Source organism: Schistocerca cancellata, chromosome 2 (assembly GCF_023864275.1).
Source record: "Schistocerca cancellata isolate TAMUIC-IGC-003103 chromosome 2, iqSchCanc2.1, whole genome shotgun sequence".
NCBI classification, from domain to species: domain Eukaryota; kingdom Metazoa; phylum Arthropoda; class Insecta; order Orthoptera; family Acrididae; genus Schistocerca; species Schistocerca cancellata.
In genome coordinates this window covers 459,896,162-459,921,345 of record NC_064627.1, presented here as the reverse complement: position 1 = coordinate 459,921,345, position 25,184 = coordinate 459,896,162, and the positions used below count along the sequence as shown (strand labels likewise).

The following is a 25,184-nucleotide window of genomic DNA, read 5'->3' as shown; positions in this document are numbered from 1 at the left end:
CTCTTCTCTTTCCATTATCCTAGTTTCACATCCGTATAGAGCCACACTCCAAACGAAAGCTTTCATGATACGATTCCCTGTTTTCAGACTGATGTTCTTGCTGGTGATTAAGTTCCTCCTCAGATTAAATCCAATTTTGGTCTGTTGTGTTCTGCTCACAATTTCTTTCCGGCTTCTACGCTCCCTTGTGATTTTGCTTCCCAGGGAGGTAAATTCCTCTATCACTTCCAGCTCCTCTCTTACAATTCTCATTCTCAGAGGTTCATATTCTGCTTGTGTACTACATACTATCACTTTAGTCTTTTTCTTGTTTATTCTCATTCCATACAAATAGCATAGACTCCTTTCCATTGTTCTGAGGACTTCCTCTAGATCTTCTTTTGTCTCCGTGACTATAGCAATAGGATTTGCATAACGTAGCATGTGTATCTTCTGCCCATTAATTTTGATCCCCATTTCAGTAGTTTCTCGAACTTGGCCTATAGCTTCCTGGATGTAAGCTTTCGATATAAGAGGAGAGAGAGCACATCCATGTCTTACCCATTTTCTGATATTTGCTTCTTGTTCCTGGTGACAGTTCCTAATCACTGCCACCTCGTTCTTATAGAAACACGGATGTCTGTGTACTTCATTCCACTTCTCCTCAGCACTCTGAACATCTCTTGCCAGATAACGTTATCAAATGCCTTTTCCGAGTCTACAAAGACAATATAAGTTGGTTTATTTTTCTGTAATTGCTTTTCGATAAGGAGTCTAAGTGCCAGAATCGCTTCTCTTGTTCCTAATCCCCTTCTGAAACCAAGCTGATTTTCACTCTGCATATCCTCCACCTTCTCTTCAATTCTCTTCAGAATTATTTTTATGAGAATTTTTTATGCATGTGATATTAGGCTTAAAGTTCGGTACTGTTCACATTTTGTAGCTGCTGCCTTCTTTGGTATAGGAACAACGATGCATTTCTGGAAGTCTGTCGGTATTTCTCCTGTGTTATAGATGGACCTAAAAAGTTTAAGCAGCATCATTTTCGTGCTGTCACCAGCGTTCTTTATTAGTCCTGCAGGGATGTCATCAATACTCGTTGATTTTTGCAGATTTTTCAAATTCTTCTTGCAGAATGTCATCTCTCTTGTCATCCTCGTCTACTTGCTCTTCTCATCCTATTACTTCCTCCGAAGGAGATGTTCCGGCATACAACTCCTCAATGTATTCTATCCATCTATTCACCATGTCTTCACCAAACAGTATTTTCCACTCTTTATTTTCTACTGTACCTGAGAGTGTTGTTTTACCTCTGTTAAAAAATGTATTTGCTGTTCTGTAGGCTAAATCAGTTCTTCCATTTTGCATATTTTCTTCCACTTCCCTGCTCATTTCCTCAAGAAAATTTTCGTTTGCTTTCCTAGCTTCCCTATTGACTAAATTCCTTAGTCTTCTGTAATCAGCTTTTCCTTTTCCATCAGTTGCGTTTCTGTATAATCTCCTGTTTTCTATAAGCTTAATAACATCTGCTGTAATCCATTTCTTCTTGTTTTTGCGTTTAGATTTTCGACTATCTTTTCTGCTGCTTTGTATATACCAGATTTAATTTGATCCCAGTCTTCATTTACTCCACCATGTTGAAAAATTTTAGCTATGTTGTCTGTTTCGTGAGCATAACGCTTTTCCAGTCCCTCGAGCTGGCCGGTGTGGCCGAGCGGTTCTAGGCGCTTCAGTCTGGAACCACGCGACCGCTACAGTCGCAGGTTCGAATCCTGCCTCGGGCATGGATGTGTGTGATGTCCTTAGGTTAGTTAGGTTTAAGTAGTTCTAAGTTCTAGGGCACTGATGACCTCCGAAGTTAAGTCCCATAGTGCTCAGAGCCATTTGAATCAGTCCCTCGGTTTTCAATTTTTCTGGTTCCCCTTTAAGTTTTACTGTCTACTTCTTCAGAGATTTGAACCTGAGTGAACTTTCCATCAGGACCAGGTTATGGTCACTGCCTATGTCTGCAGATGGACAGCTCCTGCAATCTTTTACTTGATTCCTAAAACTTGTTTTCACTAGAATGTAATCAATGTGCTGTCTCCTCAGATCTCCAGGGGCCTTCCAAGTGTATCTTCTTCATTTGTCATGTTGGAAAAGTGTGTTTGCAGCAACTGACTGGTGCCTCGAGCAAAACTCGATTAGTCGAGCTCGTCTTTCATGTCTTCTTCCAAGTCCATATATGCCAACAATTCCTTCCTCCGGTTCTTCACCCACAAGCGTGTTCCAGTGCCCCATGATAATTAGGTTTTCATCTTCCTTCACATTTATCATCGCATTACTTATTTCTTCGTATACTTCGTCAACGACTGCATGTTCTTCTTTGGATGTTGGCATGTATAGTTGTGTTATCACAGTGTCCTTCGGTTTAGTTTCAAGTTTGACAAGTATTATTCGAGAGCTATATTGCACATATCCCTTGACACGTGAGCCATAATTTTTCCTCTAAATTATTCCAACTCATCCCATTCCTGGTCTATCTTGTTTAGTTCCGCTGTGAATGAGTATGTATTATTCAGACCAGAAATCACCTGGCTGGGGCCATCTCATCTCCGATATGCCTAGGGTACCGATTTCCAGCCATCCATTTCAAGTTTTAGGTTTTCTAGTTTGCTACGCTGAAGTAGTGTTCACACGTTCCAAGTTGCTATGTTAGAATTGGGGTTCTTTTCCTTCACCTTGTCTGTGTCTTTTGCAGCCCCTTCCGGATATCCGATTGGGGGACTATTTTCTCTCCGGAAAATTTTACAGAAGATGCTGGCATCGTTTACTGCTGGTGCTTAGGGTAACCGTAGTTGTTTAATGTGGTGGTTTCCCGTTGCCTTCCACATCCTATGCCGTTGACTGTCAGCTGGTTCTTCCGCCTTTGGAAATGATTTCTCATTTCCAAGACGAGAGGGTGCCCTGCCCAGTAAATGCTGGGGTGATGACTTATCCCGGTCATCCCTCGGTCCCTGCCTACGTTAGCCATCACATGAAATGACATTGCCCACTCACTACCGCGTGGAGATGTAGATTAGGAGTTTCCGTTCATCGTTTCATAGTCCCTGCAGTACTTTAGAGAGAGAGAGTGCCTGCTAGTTACGCATTTGTATCTGACCGCGAACGGTACTTGTGCAATGTTCTCAATAGGTTGAAAAGTTCAGTCCTGGTGATAACAGTGTTCTGTGTAGTTTTGTTAGACCGGAGCCAAGTGAATTAGAACATGGGTAAATTGTTGGTGGTAATATTTTGGATGCTTCCATAAGCAAGGTAGCCTAATTGTTTGGTGATTCAAGAAACAGCGGATCGAAAATTTTACCGCGTACATGGAAGGCGAAATAACACCATCCGCTAAGTCACAACGTGGACTAAAGTGCGTGTTGAACGATGGTGACAGGCCGCCATTGAGGAGGACTATGACGAAAAATAAGCGAACGACAGCAGCAAAAGTCGCTGCTGAACTGAATGTCGCGTTCGTGAAGCCTGTCAGCACCGTAATAATAGAAAGGGAGCTCCACTACCAAATAACTCTAGTGAGAGGTGGAACTCCAAAACCACTCCTCCGTGGTGCAAATGCCCTTAACGGCAAAACGTAGTGCGGAAGCCATAAAACCTGGGCTATGGAGCAGTGGAAGAATGTCATTTGGTCGGATGAGTCTGGTTTCATACTGTTTCTAACTTCTGGCCAAGTTTACATCACAAGAGGAAAACATGGTGGGAGTTCGGTGATGATTTGGGCAGCCATATCGTGGTATTCAATGGGTCTCGTGGTTACCCTGCTGGGCCGCATTACTGCCATAGATTATGTGACCATTTTGGCTGAATACGTCTTTCCCGTGGTACAATGTTTGCTCCCGAGTAGTGATGCCGTATTCCAAGATGACAGGGCCCCTGTTCACACAGCACGCATCGTCCAGGGCTGATTTTGTCAGCACGAGGATGAACTGTCGCATATCACCTGGCGATCACAGTCACCACATTTCCGTATTATTGAGACTTTGTGGTCAACTTTCCAGAGAAGGGTGCACGGCCGCATAACTTGGCACTGTGTTGCGGGAAGAATAGTATAAGATTCTCTTGAAAACCATACAGTTCCTGTATTTATACATTCCGAGACCGCTGGAAGGTGTTTTGAACGCCAGTGGTTTTCCTACGCCTTTTAGGCCTGATAATGTATTTCGTTCGTGGAGTTTCCATATTTTTGTTCGACCTCTGTAGATGTAGCAGGATTATAATTCTGTAACGGATGATAGGTGGTAACAATGAAACATTACTTGGAAAATGAGGACCTTGCATCATTAGGTTCAACATGCCGGCTGAAAGGTTAATTAAACATTAAATTAAAATGTCGTAATATATCAGGTGTGCGTATGACGTTTCTGTCAGTCCATAGCTTCAATGAAGTATTAGCAAAGGACAAACAATTGCGCTAAGGATATGATGGCTTATGTGATACTATGAAATAAGTTAGAATTTCGTTTCATCCATCTCTACGACAACTTTCAGTCTGTTAAGTGTTTCTAGTTCGCTTCATAATAATCTTTACTTAGCGTCTTCCATGTTGGGAGCTTTACGACTAATAATAATAATAATAATTTTATTTATTTATTTTTAAGTTGAACCAATACATCTGTGGATGATTCTGAGCAATGTTATTTCCTCCATTCCTGCCCTCTAACTTTGTGTTAATTTTGAAGGTGTGTGGAATTTGCGCTTTGCATTAATTGCGAAGAATCTGTCATCTATTTTGTAATATCTTTCTAGAGTTACTGGTGACATCACTGATTCGCTGTTATTTCTTCATAGGGAACGAAACCGTCAGATGGACCGGCGTACGAGGTGCTACGAAACGAGAAGGTGGGGAGGTAAGAGCTAGGTCGATCTGATCCTCCAACCTCTCTTAAACGGTAAAAGAAGAAAAAAATTAACAAAAAAACCCAAGTATAGTAATACGTTTTCTTGTTCTGCCTATTTGTATCTTTTCTGGAAAAAATATTACTGTTTTTGCATAGCTGATTTGTGTGCCAAGAGCTTTCAAGAAAATTTAGTGTCTCATTCCTATTACATATGTTAATGATATGTATTAATCAGTATGATTATTTTCAATACGCGTGCTTCTAAATAAGTTACTTAATGATTGAATAATTGTATTTACGTTGCATTCCATTATCGCTGCTGTGTTTTCTTTGTGGTGATATTAATTAATGCTTTCTCAGTATTTTTACTAAATTTACTATTACTCTTATAGGTACTGTTTCCTATTTAACGGCTGTGTTATTTGACTTTAGACATTACGAAAATGTGAAACGTATCTGTTGCACATAAAAAATTAAAATACATCGCCAGCATCATTCACTTTTTAGGAAGAATGAAATGGACTGATCTCGTAGGCTTCCTCGTAAGTAAAACAGTAAAGTAGGCTCACTGGTAAGATGGCAATAATATGTCTATAAAACACTCATGCGACCTATACTACACTCCTGGAAATTGAAATACGAACACCGTGAATTCATTGTCCCAGGAAGGGGAAACTTTATTGACACATTCCTGGGGTCAGATACATCACATGATCACACTGACAGAACCACAGGCACATAGACACAAGCAACAGAGCATGCACAATGTCGGCACTAGTACAGTGTATATCCACCTTTCGCAGCAATGCAGGCTGCTATTCTCCCATGGAGACGATCGTAGAGATGCTGGATGTAGTCCTGTGGAACGGCTTGCCATGCCATTTCCACCTGGCGCCTCAGTTGGACCAGCGTTCGTGCTGGACGTGCAGACCGCGTGAGACGACGCTTCATCCAGTCCCAAACATGCTCAATGGGGGACAGATCCGGAGATCTTGCTGGCCAGGGTAGTTGACTTACACCTTCTAGAGCACGTTGGGTGGCACGGGATACATGCGGACGTGCATTGTCCTGTTGGAACAGCAAGTTCCCTTGCCGGTCTAGGAATGGTAGAACGATGGGTTCGATGACGGTTTGGATGTACCGTGCACTATTCAGTGTCCCCTCGACGATCACCAGTGGTGTACGGCCAGTGTAGGAGATCGCTCCCCACACCATGATGCCGGGTGTTGGCCCTGTGTGCCTCGGTCGTACCCAGTCCTGATTGTGGCGCTCACCTGCACGGCGCCAAACACGCATACGACCATCATTGGCACCAAGGCAGAAGCGACTCTCATCGCTGAAGACGACACGTCTCCATTCGTCCCTCCATTCACGCCTGTCGCGACACCACTGGAGGCGGACTGCACGATTTTGGGGCGTGAGTGGAAGACAGCCTAACGGTGTGCGGGACAGTAGCCCAGCTTCATGGAGACGGTTGCGAATGGTCCTCGCCGATACCCCAGGAGCAACAGTGTCCCTAATTTGCTGGGAAGTGGCGGTGCGGTCCCCTACGGAACTGCGTAGGATCCTACGGTCTTGGCGTGCATCCGTGCGTCGCTGCGGTCCGGTCCCAGGTCGACGGGCACGTGCACCTTCCGCCGACCACTGGCGACAACATCGATGTACTGTGGAGACCTCACGCCCCACGTGTTGAGCAATTCGGCGGTACGTCCACCTGGCCTCCCGCATGCCCACTATACGCCCTCGCTCAAAGTCCGTCAACTGCACATACGGTTCACGTCCACGCTGTCGCGGCATGCTACCAGTGTTAAAGACTGCGATGGAGCTCCGTATGCCACGGCAAACTGGCTGACACTGACGGCGGCGGTGCTCAAATGCTGCGCAGCTAGCGCCATTCGACGGCCAACACCGCGGTTCCTGGTGTGTCCGCTGTGCCGTGCGTGTGATCATTGCTTGTACAGCCCTCTCGCAGTGTCCAGAGCAAGTATGGTGGGTCTGACACACCGGTGTCAATGTGTTCTTTTTTCCATTTCCAGGAGTGTAGTTTCCCATACCAAACACGACCGAAAGGGGATATTCGACGTGCACACAGAAGGGCGGTACGAATGTTCACACGTTTCATTAAAATCCTTCTGGATTTGTTTGGCGCAAGAGAAGACGTCAAGCAAGTGTCGAAAACGTACAAAGGAAGACGCTTAAAGATAGACGTCTGTTATCCCGCGATAGCCACTTACAAAATTTCAAGAATATGTATTAAGCGAGGAATGTATGAAAACACTACAGCTTCTAGATATTGTTCCCTCAGAGACCGCAGAAAACAAAATTAAATTATTTACAGCACGCACAGAGACATTTAAGCAATAATTATTCCCGCGCTTCATACGCAACTGGTATGTGGAGAAACCTTAATAACTGGTCAATGGGACTTCCCCCTGCTATGGACTAGATAGTAGTTTGCAGAGTAGGGATTTAGACATTAAACACGTACGTACATATAAAATAGAATTTGTATTTGCTCACGTAATTACTTGTTTTGGTGAAGCGATTCCTTGGCCTGTACCTCAGACCTACCTTGGAGTCCTGCGGTATTTGGTTCGTGGCCGCTGCCAGAATGCACACCTGGTTTAGATCGGAGTTGACACACCGAAGAAGACTCAATGAACAAGAATTCTCTATGGTGCAACTCGTAGGCGAGCGCCAGCGCCCTGAGTTCCGTGGTATTCGGTTCAAATTGGCTAGTGTTCGCTCCTGTTCCGCTTGTTATGTGTTTAAGTGAACCGTCAAGGACAGTTCGCCTTCTCTCCGCATCGGCGCTAGCAGTACTGAGATTTTTCGGATGCTATTTTGCCTACTTTTGTTGTTAACATGACTTGCGTGAGCGATGGTGTGGTCCGAATAGAATGTAGCCCTATTGATACACGAATACAGATATCATAGGTGCTTCTGGGATCCAAGAGGTGCACAGCGAAAATGCTGAAGGAAAAGAAATATGATTGGTAGAAAATTGATGATGTATTCAAAGAGCGAACTGGGGACGTGAGAGAGAAGACGAATTTTTTAAATGTATGCATTACTAAAAAGCAAAAGTACGATACATTCCTTGAAAGTAAGTAATTGCGAAAATGTATGTACGAATATTACGCTGATTAAAATTAAAAATATACGAAACACCGGATCATTATCGTTGCTTACGTTCATGGTAGCTTAAAAAGCTTACGTTCGAAGTCCTTACAATCCTTGATATGCCAATCAGGTATAACCGCTGTGTACCTTGAGGCAATCATCCCACTGACGCACCAGGTTGAAGACACCCGTTTAGTAAAACACGGTGTCCTGCTACGTGAAGAAGTCCGTAACTGCCTGCTGCACATACCCGTCCAGCAGGAATCGTCGACCTCATCAGGATCTTTTTTTAGGGACCGAAGGTGTGATAATCACATGGGGAGAGATACGGGTTATAGGGCAGGTGCTCGAGTGTCTCCCAATTGAGTTGGCAAAACTTCTGCGTTACGACATTTGCGACATGGAGACGTGCATTGTCACGAAGCAAGAGCACCCCTTGCCGCGAACCGCTCCCAACAGTGGTTTTCCAGACGCATGCTGCCCCATACAGGTTCTTCATTCTCTGACAGATGTCTACCAGTGTTTGTCCTTCGACAGACAAGAAAAGAATAACACCAGGATGATCCTGTTTGGACGCATTTGGTAATTACGTCGCCATGGTTCAAGTTTCCGCATTTACTGCACGCACTTCGGAAAGACACGAATGCTACACTAATAACTTGCCTATATGTCTGTGCTTATATACCTGCATCAGAGTCGCGCTGCGCTGCACGTACGCTGCAGCAACGCCCTTATATTTGCGTGAGGCATTGCTGTTATGTTAGAGATTTTTGATCAGAGATAAAGGTGGTTTATCCGGTATGACAATATCCGCTCCCCCCCCCCCCCCCAACAAACTATAGCAGATTTTATCAAGTAATAGCTACCCTATGGAAGAAGTCGTATGTATATTTCACATTTCATTTACCATATTTTATTGACATTATCTTTCTTATACGCGCTGGAAATAATCCTCGAAGTGGTTCGTATGTTTCACTGCAGACATCAGCAATTTCGATATCGGCACCTCGTAGCCACTGAAATGCGAAATAATCACTAAACTTAGATGTTTCTAGTTTCTGATAACCGAAGCGTAACTCTCAGCTTTTATATGGGTTATGTTGGTCATTAGTAATTATCGTTATGTTTTCAAATTTCTCCTCAGTAGTAATGAGAAGTCAGCTAAAAGCGTCAAACGGTATATGCGCAAAGTTTTAAAATTCACTACTGGCCATTAAAATTGCTACACCAAGAAGAAATGCAGATGATAAACGGGTATTCATTGGACAAGTATATTATACTAGAACTGACATGTGATTGCATTTTCACGCAATTTGGGTGCATAGGTCCTGAGAAATCAGTACCCAGAACAACCACCTCTGGCCGTAACAACGGCCTTGATACGCCTGGGCATTGAGTCAAACAGAGCTTGTATGGCGTGTACAGGTACAGCTGCCCATGCAGCTTCAACACGATACCACAGTTCATCAAGAGTAGTGACTGGCGTATTGTGACGAGCCAGTTGCTCGTCCACCATTGACCAGACGTTTTCAGTTGGTGAGAGATCTGGAGAATATGCTGGCGAGGGCAGCAGTCGAACATTTTCTGTATCCAGAAAGGCCCGTACAGGACCTGCAACATGCGGTCGTGCATTATCCTGCTGAAATGTAGGGTCTCGCAGGGATCGAATGAAGGGTAGAGCCACGGGTCGTAACACATCTGAAATGTAACGTCCACTGTTCAAAGTGCCATCCATGCGAACAAGAGGTGACCGAAACGTGTAACCAATGGCACCCCATACCATCACGTCGGGTGATACGCCAGTATGGCGATGACGAATACACGCTTCCAATGTGCGTTCACCGTAGACCGGCAGTACACCCGTGGATATTTTGATTATCAAATACGCCGGGAGAAACTCAAGAATCAGAACCTGGATTCGTCCGAAAAAATGACGTTTTGCCATTCGTGCACCGAAGTTCGCCGTTGAGTACACCATCGCAGGCGCTCCTGTCTGTGATGAAGCGTCAAGGGTAACCGCAGCCATGGTGTCCGAGCTGATAGTTCATGCTGCTGCAAAAGTTGTCGAACTGTTCGTGCAGATGGTTGTTGTCTTGGAAACGTCCCCATTTGTTGTCTCAGGGACCGAGACGTGGCTGCACGATCCGTTAGAGCCATGCGGATAAGATGCCTGTCATCTCGACTGCTAGTGATACGAGGCCGTTGGGATCCAGCACGGCGCTCCGTATTACCCTCGTGAACCCACCGATTCCACATTCTGCTAATAGTCATTGAATCTCGACCAACACGAACAGCATTGTCACGATACGATAAACCGCAATCGCGATAGGCTACAACCTGACCTTTATCAAAGTTGGAAACGTGATGGTATGCATTTCTCCTCCTTACACGAGGCATCACAGCAACGTTTCACCAGGCAACGCAGGTCAACTGCTGTTTGTGTATGAGAAATCGGTTGGAAACTTTCCTCATGTCAGCACGTTGTAGGTGTCGCCACCTGCGCCAACCTTGTGTGAATGCTCTGAAAAGCTAATCATTTGCATATCACAGCATCTTCTTCCTGACGGTTAAATTTCGCGTCTGTAGGACGTCATCTTCGTGGTGTAGCAATTTCAACGGCGAGTAGTGTATTACTAAGGGAAACTGTAGCTGCTGTTCGGCGTTAAGAGCACATACTCCACCCATTTCACGTTTAAGTACAAATTCAACCCCCTAAATTCTTGTTTCCTTAAGCCAGTTTGCTTACAGTGCGCCGTTAAATAATCCCATCCGAATATAAAAGTTTTGCATCGCGGCTCTAGCTATAAAGTGTTATATCCTGCGTGCTGCTTATTAGCGCCAGGAAACAATAACGCAACTTCATAGGCTATGTTCGTTATCTCATGTTCCCTTCCATTCTCTCTAGCGTAAACGATTGTTCACAGATACGAGTGAACGGTAGTGAACACTGGCGAATTGTTTTCGAATATCCGTTCGCATCCATTCGCTCCTGTTTAAACCAGGCTTTAGCGGTGTACGGCGCGTGAGACAAATTACACGAGGTATTTCTCTGGTGATTTAATCGAAAATGTTTATTGGCGGACCGGGATTAATTCATGTAATTGCCACAGTATCCAATCAGTCTAAATCGGCCTCGCTTTGACCAGCGAGACAGGGTAGGCTTCTCTCAAGTCAATAATTAGAAGCCCTGTAGCAATCCGATCACTTTCAGAAATTTACCGAGATCTGACCACTTGATTGGAATGTGGAAAGCGGTAGTGTTCGTACAATGTAACTGTCTCCTGGCAATTTCCGCCGATAATCTGCTAAATAACAAAACAGGGATACAGTTCAACGTTAACACGGAAAGAGCCACACGAAAAGACGAGACTCAGATATAAATTATTGGTTGAATTAAGCCCCACCTTATCCGTCTCGTCCACTAAACACCGCCGTGCAGCTGACTACTTGGCTTCTCAAACCAATCTGAGGTCTCTGCCCACCCAAACTGGACAATATTGACGAGCTGCGGCCTCCCACCAGACACCTGGAATACACAGGCTCAATCGCCCAGAACAATGGCACCGGCTAAAAGTGCCCCGCACAATCGTGGAGGCGCCCCAATAAAACTACAGACTTGTCGCAGAAGCCACAATTGTAGCAGGAGCTACGGAGCCTGAGCCCAAACCCCTGCCCAAGCCTAAATAAAGCTAAAATTGAATCACAGACTTCCGTCACACCAGAACTCCAGCCTCAAGGTAGCACTTTGAATCCATCATACACATAATTTTAAAAAATGAAAAAAATGAGCCCACTCAGCGTCTGCACATTCGCTGAACGGCAGCACTCACCGGACTGTTCAAACGAAAACCCACGCCCGCGCACGGAAACGCACGTTCAGAACCTCGCACAGCAAGAAATAATTCGGCTGATCAGAAAGGATCTCCTTCTCCGGAATTCTGAAGTACTCTACGAAATCACCACCTGCGCCCAGGACGGCACACGACTGCCACACCCCACGGAAACTTCAAGGCGTTCTACAGAATTACTTGAGTTTTAAGCCTTCCAGCCAATCGAAATCAGGAGCAGAAAGTAGACATTTTCACTGGACGTCTTCTGCTCCTGCTCATAGCGCTTCTGTATCGTGCTGCTCCATCCAGAACTTCTTAGAAGTTTCTCTGCAACAGGTGACGGGAAACATCCGTTGTCATGGGACACTGTTCGCCCTTGAAATCAGCCTTGTCGCCTCTGACCACCACCGATTTTAGAGAGAACGGCTTTGGTCCAGGCTGGACAAAACCCCCTTCCCCGAGATTCCGCTAAAACGTCCCAGTGGCACACACACGAATGCTGACGTGGTCATAAAATGTTACACTTGTATTGATTAAAAGAACGAACTTTGCTCATGTTCCGTAAGGAATTATCAAACGACGACTAACTGCCGCTTAATGAAAGGTGACAGTTTTTTCGTAGTCATACACTTTGCTGTCTAAGGTCCAAAGTCTCGTCGACTGGGCAGGCAACGTCTGTATTTTAAACGACCTGCTGCGCCATTGACTCAGAGTACAGGGCAGTTTATGTATAAGGTTGTATTCGAAACCAAGCTACGGTCGCAGTGTGTGAGGACTGTTTTTTAGAGTGTTCTGTAACTTTCGTTGAAGTGTTTCTCTTCTCTCTGAGCCAGCTCTTCTTTCTTCGCCTGCTTACACTTACATTTTGTATTCAAATTATCGTCTCATTGAATTTTATAACAATGATACTGTTAACTATTGCCACGTCGTAGCAAAACTACAATAACCGAACAAGAAGACGTAAGGCATTATGAGCTCGCAGTGAAAAGCTATTCAGGTTCTGTCTTGTGAAGCCATCGTAAAACTGCACCATGGCCCAGTACTGAGGTTATGACGCACAAGTTATCGAAAATATATTCAATGAAGCATGTTTCTGAACTATATTATCCAATTATTAAGTTCTATATAACAAGGAAACAAAGAACATTACATCTACATCTACATCTACATCTACATGACTACTCTGCAATTCACATTTAAGTGCTTGGCAGAGGGTTCATCGAACCACAATCATACTATCTCTCTACCATTCCACTCCCGAACAGCGCGCGGGAAAAACGAACACCTAAACCTTTCTGTTCGAGCTCTGATTTCTCTTATTTTATTTTGATGATCATTCCTACCTATGTAGGAAGAGAAAGTTGGTGACTGAAATTTCGTAAATAGATCTCGCCGCGACGAAAAACGCCTTTGCTTTAATGACTTCCATCCCAACTCGCGTATCATATCTGCTACACTCTCTCCCCTATTACGTGATAATACAAAACGAGCTGCCCTTTTTTGCACCCTTTCGATGTCCTCCGTCAATCCCACCTGGTAAGGGTCCCACACCGCGCAGCAATATTCTAACAGAGGACGAACGAGTGTGGTGTAAGCTGTCTCTTTAGTGGACTTGTTGCATCTTCTAAGTGTCCTGCCAATGAAACGCAACCTTTGGCTCGCCTTCCCCACAATATTATCTATGTGGTCTTTCCAACTGAAGTTGTTCGTAATTTTAACACCCAGGTACTTAGTTGAATTGACAGCCTTGAAATTATACTATTTATCGAGTAATCGAATTCCAACGGATTTCTTTTGGAACTCATGTGATTCACCTCACACTTTTCGTTATTTAGCGTCAACTGCCACCTGCCACACCATACAGCAATCTTTTCTAAATCGCGTTGCAACTGATACTGGTCTTCGGATGACCTTACTAGACGGTAAATTACAGCATCATCTGCGAACAACCTAAGAGAACTGCTCAGATTGTCACCCAGGTCATTTATATAGATCAGGAACAGCAGAGGTCCCAGGACGCTTCCCTGGGGAACACCTGATATCACTTCAGTTTTACTCGATGATTTGCCGTCTATTACTACGAACTGCGACCTTTCTGACAGGAAATCACGAATCCTGTCGCACAACTGAGACGATACCCCGTAGGCCCGCAGCTTGATTAGAAGTCGCTTGTGAGGAAAGGTGTCAAAAGCTTTCCGGAAATCCAGAAATACGGAATCAACCTGAGATCCCCTGTCGATAGCGGCCATTACTTCGTACGAATAAAGAGCTAGCTGCGTTGCACAAGAACGATGTTTTCTGAAACCATGCTGATTACGTATCAATAGATCGTTCCCTTCCAGGTGATTCATAATGTTTGAATGCAGTATATGGTCCAAAACCCTACTGCAAACCGACGTCAATGATATAGGTCTGTAGTTCGATGGATTACTCCTACTACCCTTCTTAAACACTGGTGCGACCTGCGCAATTTTCCAATCTGTAGGTACAGATCTTCAAAATGGTTCAAATGGCTCTGAGCAGTATGGGACTTAACATCTGAGGTCATCAGTGCCCTAGAATTTAGAACTACTTAAACCTAACTAACTTAAGGACATCACACACATCCATGCCCGAGGCAGGATTCGAACCTGCGACCGTAGCGGTCACGCGGTTCCCGACTGAAGTGCCTAGAACCGCACGGCCACACCGGCCGGCCAGGTACAGATCTATCGGTGAGCTAACGGTTGTATATGATTGCTAAGTAGGAAGCTATTGTATCAGCGTAATCTGAAAGGAACCTAATTGGTATACAATCTGGACCTGAAGACTTGCCTGTATCAAGCGATTTGAGTTGCTTCGCAACCCCTAAGGTATCTACTTCTAAGAAATTCATGCTAGCAGCAGTTCGTGTTTCAAATTCTGGAATATTCCATTCGTCTTCCCTGGTGAAGGAACTTCGGAAAACTGCGTTCAATAACTCCGCTTTAGCGGCACAGTCGTCGGTAACAGTACCATCGGCACTGCGCAGCGAAGGTATTGACTGCGTCTTGCCGCTTGTGTACTTTACATACGACCAGAATTTCTTCGGATTTTCTACCAAATTTCGAGACAATGTTTCGTTGTGGAACCTATTAAAGGCATCTCGCATTGAAGTCCCATTATTGCAAATACCGCTGCGAGCTTTGCTACATTCGTCGTGGAGTAGCGCTAAGTGTCGGTGACTGGCGCGCTGTGAGTCGTCAATCCAAACCCCAACACCTCCGAATGTTTGTTATTTAGTATTTATCATTTCCAGAAGATTCTAGAAACTTATTTTGTTTGTAACGTTCGCATATTCTGACATATACATGTTTCTATAAACAGCACCAGTCTTCATTCAGGCGTTCAGTTCTATTCTGTCTGTAGGTTGATGATCATAATAAACACTCTTTCAGTGCTAAGTGTTGTACTACACTGACGAATCTGCTTGCAGATTTGGACTTGATTGCAGTTACGACGTGATGTTGTTTAGTGTAGACACATGGTACTTTAAAGCTTCAACATCACCATGACTCCAATTAGGCAACAAAAAGCCGTCACCTAGACGAACAAGAGCCGGAATACAAGCGGAATGTTGTTTCAGAGGTCCATATATTTAGGAGACCAATGGATTCCAAGCCAGCAGTAGCTCAGCAACACATCAGGCATCCATAAGTGTTTGCCAGAGTCAGCACCCGGCGAAAAGGGTGAAAGGATTGGACTGAGTCGCCAAATACAACATGCCTGATCACATTATGTGTTTGGCGAATGTGCACTTTTACTTGGACGGCGCAACCGAGCAGTGCTTCGAGTACAGCGAAGAGAATCTCAATATGTGACACACACTCCGGGCCCAAATGATGAAAATGTTTGGTGACAATATACACCAAGTCCACCTACCAGAAGAATAATTGACGAATAGTGCCCAGCGTCATGGGGGAACGACAAAGTCGTACATGTGGAGTGTTTTGGCACTGTGCCGCATTGTGAATATGAATATTACAGAAACTGACAAAAGTTAACATTTAATGAAAAGAGTCGCAGCAAACTTGTATCAAATTCTTCTGGTAACAGATGTCGCAACAATACGAGAATTCATCAGGTGTTGCAAGCGCATCAAAGTAATGTAACTGAAAAAAGTCAGATGAAAGAGTTTTGACCCACTCCCGGATGCCTTCACTGTGAGCACCGTGACCTCGCCCCCAATCTTAGCCATCAAACGAACACGCCATGAACTATGGACTCGGGCGACTCGGAATTGTCTTGGAACCGTCAAACGATAACCCAGCATCCGTGTCAAGCAGGTGTAACCAACTCTTTCGCCAAGCATAACCCCACACATAAGAACAGATATTTGGAGGACGGAAGATAAACGCTTGTCCGTTCTGTTTACCCTACTGCAGAGAAAGAACACAAGTGTTCGACGGCTATTACGCCTCAAGATGTTAACTGTCACAACAGCCCTGTTCGCGCCAGTCAACTGCAGGCAATTACAGTCGACCTGTGCCACGAAGCCCATCGCGGTACCCTGGACGTGGTTGCTCCCCAACACGCCATAGCCGTTCTCCGAGGCCGTACAGAGGCTCCAACTGTTCGCGTAGTCGCATTCAGGAAAACTAAGCCATGTGACTATCAGCATAGGTGAGACCACCACAAAGCTGTAGTATACAGAGAAGTTGCAGCATTAGAAAATTGTAGCGAAATGCAGGAAGATCTGCAGCGGATAGGCACTTGGTGCAGGGAGTGGCAACTGACCCTTAACATAGACAAATGTAATGTATTGCGAATACATAGAAAGAAGGATCCTTTATTGTATGATTATATGATAGCGGAACAAACACTGGTAGCAGTTACTTCTGTAAAATATCTGGGAGTATGCGTGCGGAACGATTTGAAGTGGAATGATCATATAAAATTAATTGTTGGTAAGGCGGGTACCAGGTTGAGATTCATTGGGAGAGTCCTTAGAAAATGTAGTCCATCAACAAAGGAGGTGGCTTACAAAACACTCGTTCGACCTATACTTGAGTATTGCTCATCAGTGTGGGATCCGTACCAGATCTGGTTGACGGAGGAGATAGAGAAGATCCAAAGAAGAGCGGCGCGTTTCGTCACAGGGTTATTTGGTAACCGTGATAGCGTTACGAAGATGTTTAACAAACTCAAGTGGCAGACTCTGCAAGAGAGGCGCTCTGCATCGCGGTGTAGCTTGCTCGCCAGGTTTCGAGAGGGTGCGTTTCTGGATGAGGTATCGAATATATTGCTTCCCCCTACTTATACCTCCCGAGGAGATCACGAATGTAAAATTAGAGAGATTAGAGCGCGCACAGAGGCTTTCAGACAGTCGTTCTTCCCGCGAACCATACGCGACTGGAACAGGAAAGGGAGATAATGACAGTGGCACGTAAAGTGCCCTCCGCCACACACCGTTGGGTGGCTTGCGGAGTATAAATGTAGATGTAGATGTAGAAATGAAAATCCTCCATGGACGATTGTTCCTAATACGTCAGCAGATCTCATCGACGCCAGGCGCTAGTCGACTGAGGGGCTTCTTTTTCTGTAATGTCACATGCTTATTGTAGCCAGCTAAAGTAGCGCAAATATGAAAGCGATTGTGCTGAAGTTCGCAAATGGGAAATACGTTCAGCCGACTGAACTGTATACTGCAAGAATAACTACCAACGACAGAACACAGCCCTCCAAATTTGTCTTTTTAACAGAATGTAGCCATGATGTTATTCTCGGATGGGACTTCATACACGCAACGCAGGCCGTCATACGCTGTGCAAGATCAGAGCTCCAGACTGACGAAGTCATTTCAACAAGCACACATAACAAAGATTGCTCTGGCCGGTAGTTTGCCATTGAAGACGCTGTTATCCCGCCGTCATCAACGAGACTAGTTCCAGTCGTGAATGTAGAAGCTCAGTTAAACCGTGAAGATTTGGCCGATTACAAAAAGCTTCTCGGGCTCACAAAAGAAATCTACACGTCGTCGACGCTCGTAAGTATAGTAGAAGATCAAGGAGAACTTTGGATCAATAACAGCACCCGCATCTCATCCCTAAAAGAATGTGCGTAGGAACAGCCGAACCACTCCAGGATGGACAGCTCAGTACCATCAACGAAGAATCAAGGTGTGTTACCACTACAGACGATACAGTGGAGGAGGCTGCTATCGAACTGCCAATAGAGTCTAGTCTGATCTAGGAACAGCGACGTCGCCAATTTTCAGATGCTTCTAAATCCAGAGTGGAGGAAAGACAGACCAAGCGGCCCATGGCGAAACGCTGTATGGACAACAACAGTGTGGGAATTGTGAGTTAGACTCGATGCAAATCACTTTTTGTTATTTATGTACTATAATCTGTTCACCATAAAAATAAACCTGATGTAAACATTGTATTATGTGTTCTTGCGCGTTTGCTGGAACCTCTTTGGATTTCCGTTTCACATGGGACTGCAGCCAAGCCGTCTCGAGTACTGTCAAATACGATAATAAGGGGACGTTACTTGCACATCGACTTAGCGATAACACGGGACAACAGCTTTACTGGCGCATTTAACTTGGGCAGCACTTGCCGTTCAGCTGGTACAGCTAGCCTGCGGTGGCGTGGCCAGCTGCAGTTCACACGTGAAAAGAGACGAGCAGAGGAGCAATACAGGTTCCAATGCCATTTAATTTTTGAGAAGAATAAAATAATACACTGCAAATCTCCCACAATACGCTCCTTAGACGACTAGACGAAAACCGCAACACGTTATCGTTTTTAGCTAACGTACTACTTTAATTAAAAACAAGAATGATGAAAATTCCTGACCTAACCACAGGATAATTTTTCTGCATGAGCTGTGTGTAACGTAAGAGAGTATTGAAGGATTTCACCGTATAGTTAAATATTGAAGCCACTGAAGCTATTACTTACGGTCAGTCGTCTGGTAATCTCCTAGCTCCTTCCTTAGCCGAAACAGAGAAATACATTTCAGTTCTGGAAGTGTCACCTGCTACATTGATAACGAGCCTATCAACAACAGAATCCACGAAGCGAACCAGGCGCAGCATTTTCTCTTCTTCTTTTATGACGACCGTTCAATATCCCGCCAGTGTTCGGCAGTGGCATGTGAAAAAGCAGTTCCAATACGTCTGGCAGCTTAACAGTCTTGTTACTTCTCGGGGCAGATCTCGCAGCTTGGCTCCAGATCAGTTATGCTGGGTTCATATTGTAATGGTACAGTAGCAAATGTAAAAATGCAGCGTTTCTACGATGTGTTCGATGCTGTGAAAATGATTGTTTTTCATGTTTCTACGATACGTATCTACCACTGTGGTAAAAAACGAAGGACATAGTTCAAATAAAGAGGATTTGGTTTTTCATTTTTGCTTTAAAAAATTATATTGTTATGTTTTCTTAATTTCAACAACTTTTATGAACCGTCTTTCATAAAACTAGATAATTACTAAGAATTCGTGTTGGAAATGGAAACAGGAATTTCGCGTCCAATATGTAATTAGAAACAAGAAGACGTGCATTATTCATAAAAAATGGTGATGAGTTTTATAACTACGAGATGTAGGTATTTCAAATATAACAAGAAAAAGAAAATGATACCGTAGGTTTCTGAACAACCGCTTGTGTTTCACTATCATGCTACCGACTGCGCTACACTTTCAATGCACAGTTAAGAACTGCATTATGTATAACACTGAAAATACTTCAAAGCCGATTTTCTTCGTAAATTGATGAAAAACATAAAGGACAGCCTATTTCTCGACACTTTTTAACCGTGTTCCACGTGCGTGTTTTACTACGGAACAGAAAGTAGACTCATCCATTTTCATACTGCGCATTATCAGCACGACAGTCAGAGTAAAACGCTGCAGAGGTTGTGACTGTACACGATTTTTGAAATAAAAACTACGTAGTTAAAGCGTGATTTAAAAAACGTTGATGGCTGTTAATACAGCTGAATATCTGGAAGTTTTATTTAACGTAACGTAATAATAAGATATCTAAAACATAGGTGGGATCTACTTCCAAGAGCGTAACAACACCACTGTGTGTTACGGCATCTGACCAATCATTGCGTTTGTGTTTGTTTACATCAGGTTTATTCTTATGCTGAATGGATTATAGTCGCAGCGACAAATATCGCCATCATCAGTGAGCTCTATAAATCTAAAACATGCAGAAAATAACACAGTTATACTAGCACTGTAACACGTTATTACATTTCTACTGTTTGTTTTTTGAATATAGTTTTACGTGGGCACTGCCATACTACCTTATTTATTGTACGTTATAGCATGTTTTTTGGAATTGTTGTCACTGCTTTTTCTGTTGCGTTTTTTTACGGCATATGTCATGTCATCTGCAACTCTGTGACAGGCTGTTAGTAAATAAATACTAAAACGTGACCTTTCGTATGTCAGTGTTATACAACTGGGATTGCGGTAGCCTTAAGGATACAGTTTTGGTGTGTACTAGGCTATTACACACCTATACTGTATCCACAACACTACCGCAATTCCAATTGTAAATCGCTGACATACACAAGTTCACGTTTTAGTATTTGTTTACTAACAGCCGCTCACACAGTTGCAGATGACATGATGTACGCCGAGAAAAAAGGCAACAGACAAAGCACAGAAAATATGCCGCAAACAGCGACAACAGTTCTTAAAAGCATGCTATAACGTACAATAAATAAGGTAATATGAAAGCATCCACAGAAAACTATATTCAAAAAGAAAACAGTACAAATGTAACAATATGTTACAGTGCTTGTATAACTATGCTATTTTCTGCAATTTTTAGATTTAACGAATCCACTGATGATGGCGATATTTATCGCTGAAACCTGTTTGAAGAATAAATAAGAACATCAGTAACAAAAAGTGTTTTACATCGAGGCGCACTCACAATTCTCATATTTTTGTTCTTCTATGCAAACACGGACCAAATGCAAGAGTTCCAATATAAAGTCACTGTATCAACAATTTGGATTATCCACCAATTAGCCAGCTCTCATAAGACGTCGCCGGCTGAATGACGTATAATTCGGGAAGAAGTAGACAAGATGTTGCAAGACGATATCATCGAATCTGCAGAGAGTCTTTGATCCTCTCGTGTGGTCATTGTGAAGTAGGATGGAACATGTAATTTCTGTGTCGAAAATCGAAGACTGAACAAAATCTCGAAAAAAATATGTCTACTCACTGCTGCGCATTGATGGGGCTGTAGACTGACTGGAGAAAAGTGTTTCTGAAATATGGAACTGCAGACTGGGTACTGGCGAATCGAGACTGACTACGCTGACCAGGAAAATATTAGTTTCGTAACACCTCATGGACTCTATGAGTTTAAAGTTAAGTGGTCTGGACTATATAAGACTCCAGCCACCTTTGAGCCTATGATGGACAACCCGCTCCGGCACCTTAAATGGAACACCTGCCTTTGCTATATCGATGACATCGTCGTCCCTTGAAAGACATTTAAAGAACATATTAGCCGCGTACATGACTGTTGAAGTGTGTTCAGATTGTAGGCCTCTGCCGAAAGAGTGCCTCTTCGTCGCCAAAGCAATGCAAATCGTGGGGCACTTTGTTATCGGCGGTGGTGTCCGTCTCAACCCATACAAAATAAGAACAATCCCCGATTTTTCGCCTCCTCCGCACATTTGTGATGTGACACGTTTTCTCGGATTGTGCTCGTACTGTCTGTGATTCACGCAGCACTTCCGTAAAAAGGCACGTCCCATGGAAAAACTAATCCAGGGTGACGCTAAAACTTCCTGGAAAAAGGTGTAAGAAAATATTTACTTGTCCTTAAGGAGTCGCGAACTTCTCCAGGTCCAGCATTGTGTGACGAGCATGTCGAGACAGAACTTCACACAGACGTTGGTGGTTAGGGAATAGCACAGTTATAGCAAAAATTCAGGAAGCTGCCGAAAAGGTGGTAGCTTATGTTTCCACAGTACTTTCCAAGTCCGTGATGAACTACTGTACAACCAAGAAAGAGTCCCTTGCAGTTGTTTGGGCCATCAATGAGTCCCAGCCGCATTTACAGACATCAAAAAAAGTTTTGCATCATCCCGGTTCTCAGAGCTCGTGAAGACAGGCGTTGACTATGGATATTGTATCACAGACACAGTCTCTTTGGCTGTTCAGAGATTTCACTAAACCTGCCCAAAGATGTAAACAACCAAGCATGAGCAGCGCCTATTAGACGAAAGCGCTCCGACAGCCGATCAGTTCCAGTCATTCCACCAGGAAGGAGGAGCACGGCTCGTGTTGTATTTATTTCAATCATGCCTAGACGGTCAATGACGCGGTTCGATCGCGTTCGCATTGTTACTTTGTGCCAGGAACGGCCCTCAACAAGGAAAATGTCCAGGCGTCTCGGAGTGAACCAAAGCGATGTGGTTCAGACATGGAGGAGGTGCAGAGAGACAGGAACTGTCGATGACATGCTTCGGTCAGGCTGCCCAAGGGCTACTACTGGAGTGGATGAAGGCTACCTGCGGATTATAGCTCGGAGGAACCCTGACAGCAACGCCACCATATTGAATAATGCTTTTCGTGCAGCGACAGGACGTCTCAAACTGTGCGAAATAGGCTGCATGATGCGCAACTTCACTCCCGACGTCCATGGCGAGGTCCATCTTTGCAGCCACGACACCATGCAGCGCCGTACAGATGGGTCTAACAACATGTCGAATGGACCGCTCAGGATTGGCATCACGTTCTCTTCACCGATGAGTATCGCATATGCCTTCAACCAGACAGTCGTCGGAGACGTGTTTGGAGGCAACCTGGTCAGGCTGAACGCCTTAGACACACACTGTCCAGCGAATGCTGTTTTGGGGTGGCATTATGTGGGGCCGAAGTACGCCCCTGGTGGTCATGGAAGGCGCCGTTACGGCTGTACGATACGTGAATGCAATCCTCCGACCGATAGTGCAATCATATCGCCAGCATATTGGCGAGGCATTCGTCTTCATGGACGACAATTGGCGCCCCCATCGTGCAAATCTTGTGAATGACTTTCTTCAGGAGAACGACATCGCTCGAATAGAGTGGCTAGCATGTTCTCCAGACATGAACCCTATCGAACATGCCTGGGAGCGATTGAAAAGGGCTGTTTATGGACGACGTGACCCACCAACCACTCTGAGGGATCTACGCCGAATCGGCGTTGAGGTGTGGGACAATCTGGACCAACAGTGCCTTGATGAACTTGTGGATAACATGCCACGACAAGTACAGGCATCAGTGCAAGAGGACGTGCTACTGGGTATTAGAGGTACCAGTGTGTACAGGAATCCGGACCACCACCTCTGAAGGTCTCACTGTATGGCGGTACAACATGCAATGTGTGGTTTTCATGAGCAATAAAAAGAGCGAAAATGATATTTATGTTGATCTCTATTCCAATTTTCTGTGCAGATTCCGGAACTCTCGGAACCTAGGTGATGCAGAACTTTTTGTGATGTGTGTATTTGGCAAACCATTCACTATTGTGACGGACCACCTTCCCTATGTTGGCTGATTAGCCTGAATGATCCGTCGGGTCGATGGCGAGGTGGGCACTGAGACTTCAGGAGTGCGACGTCACAGTGGTATACAGAAACTGACGCAAGCACAAAGACGCCGATTGCCTATCAAGGAATCCTGCGGAACACAGCAACGTGGACGAAATCTTAGTCACTGCTGCATTTAATGGCACTGCTGTCGAATAGAGGGAATATCCAGAATTGCTAAAAACCGTGGAATCATTGAACAATGAGGAGACCAGCTAAGGAAAATTCCAGTTATAAACGGAACATAGTATAAGAGGAGTGGAGCTGAAGTAGTTGTTTGTCGCCCTATCTCAGCTACAGCCAGCTAGCTTCAAGTTTTCAACGATGCTGCAGCATCGGGTCAACTAGGATTCCTGATGGTTCTAGACAGAATCTAACGTAGGGCATCACTGTCCAGGCCTCTATCGATCCGTTATAGATTGCATCTGGTACCAGTTACACCTGCAGCAGCACCGTTGGGGAGCCACTGAAAGTCGACAGACGGGAATCGATAGATAATGGTTTGCAATGACTGCTTCACTTGTTACGCTGCCACCAAGGCTGTGCCAACTGCTGAAGCTCCAGAACTGCAAGGTTCCTTATAGAAGAAATCAGGCACAGTGTCGTGATGACATGTGATCATGGAAAAGTCTTCCCGTTCGAGACTACTACAGTATATGATCAAAAGTATCCGGACACCTGGCTGAAAATGACGTACAAATTTGTGACGCCGTCCATCGGTAATGCTGGAATTCAGTATGGTGTTGGCCCACCCTTAGCCTTGATGATAGTTTCCACTCTCGCAGGCATACGTTCAATCATGTGATGGAAGGTTTCTTGGGCAATGGCAGCCCTTTCTTCACGGGGTGCTGCACTGAGAAGAGTTATCGATGTCGGTCGGTGTGGCCTGGCACGTAGTCGGCGTTCCAAAACATCCCAAAGGTGTTCTGCAGGATTCAGGTGAGGACTCTGTGCAGGCCAGTCCATCACAGGGATGTTATTGTCGTGTAACCACTCCGCCACAGGCCGTGCATTATGAACAGGTGCTAGGTCGTGTTGAAAGATGCAGTCGCAATCACCGAATTGCTCTTCAACAGTGGGAAGCAAGAAGGTACTTAGACATCAATGTAGTAGGTCTGTGCTGTGTTAGAGCCACGCAAAACAACAAGGGGTGCAAGTCCCATCCATGAGACACACAACCACACCATAACGCCACCGCCTCCGAATTTTAGTGTTGGCACTACACACGCTGGCAAATGATTTTCACTAAGCATTCGCCACACCCACACCGTGCCATCGGATCTTCGCATTGTGTACCGTGATTCGTCACTCCACACAACGTTTTCCACTGTTCACTTGTCCAATGTTTACGCTCCTTACATCAAACGAGGCGTCGTTTGGCATTTACCGGCGTGATGTGTGGCTTATGTGTAGCCGCTCGACCATGAAATCCTACTTTTCTCAAATGGTTCAAATGGCTCTAAGCACTATTCGACTTAACATCTGACGTCCTCACTCCCTTAGACATAGAACTACTTAAGCCAAACGAATCTAAGGACATCACACACATCCATGCCCGAGGCAAGATTCGAACCTGCGACCGCAGCAGCCAAGTTTTCTCACCTCCGCCTAACTGTCATAGTACTTGCAGTGAATCCTGATGCAGTTTGGAATCCTGTGTGATGGTCTGGATAGATATCTGCCTATTACACTTTACGATCCTCTTCAACTGTCGGCGGTCTCCATCAATCAACAGACGAGGTCGGCCTGTACATTTTTGTGCTGTACTTGTTCCTTCACGTATCCACTTCAC

At 44.7% G+C, this 25,184-nt stretch overlaps 1 protein-coding gene across 1 annotated transcript in view; it reads left to right on the top strand.

Annotated features, from left to right (window-relative positions):
• LOC126161959 (SET domain-containing protein SmydA-8) overlaps positions 1 to 25,184 on the top strand; it is a 255,456-nt gene that overhangs the window by 59,183 nt on the left and 171,089 nt on the right. The window contains exon 2 of the mRNA XM_049918143.1: positions 4,810 to 4,868. Within this exon, the coding sequence (XP_049774100.1) occupies positions 4,810 to 4,868 (59 nt within the window). The remainder of the gene's footprint in view (positions 1 to 4,809; positions 4,869 to 25,184) is intronic.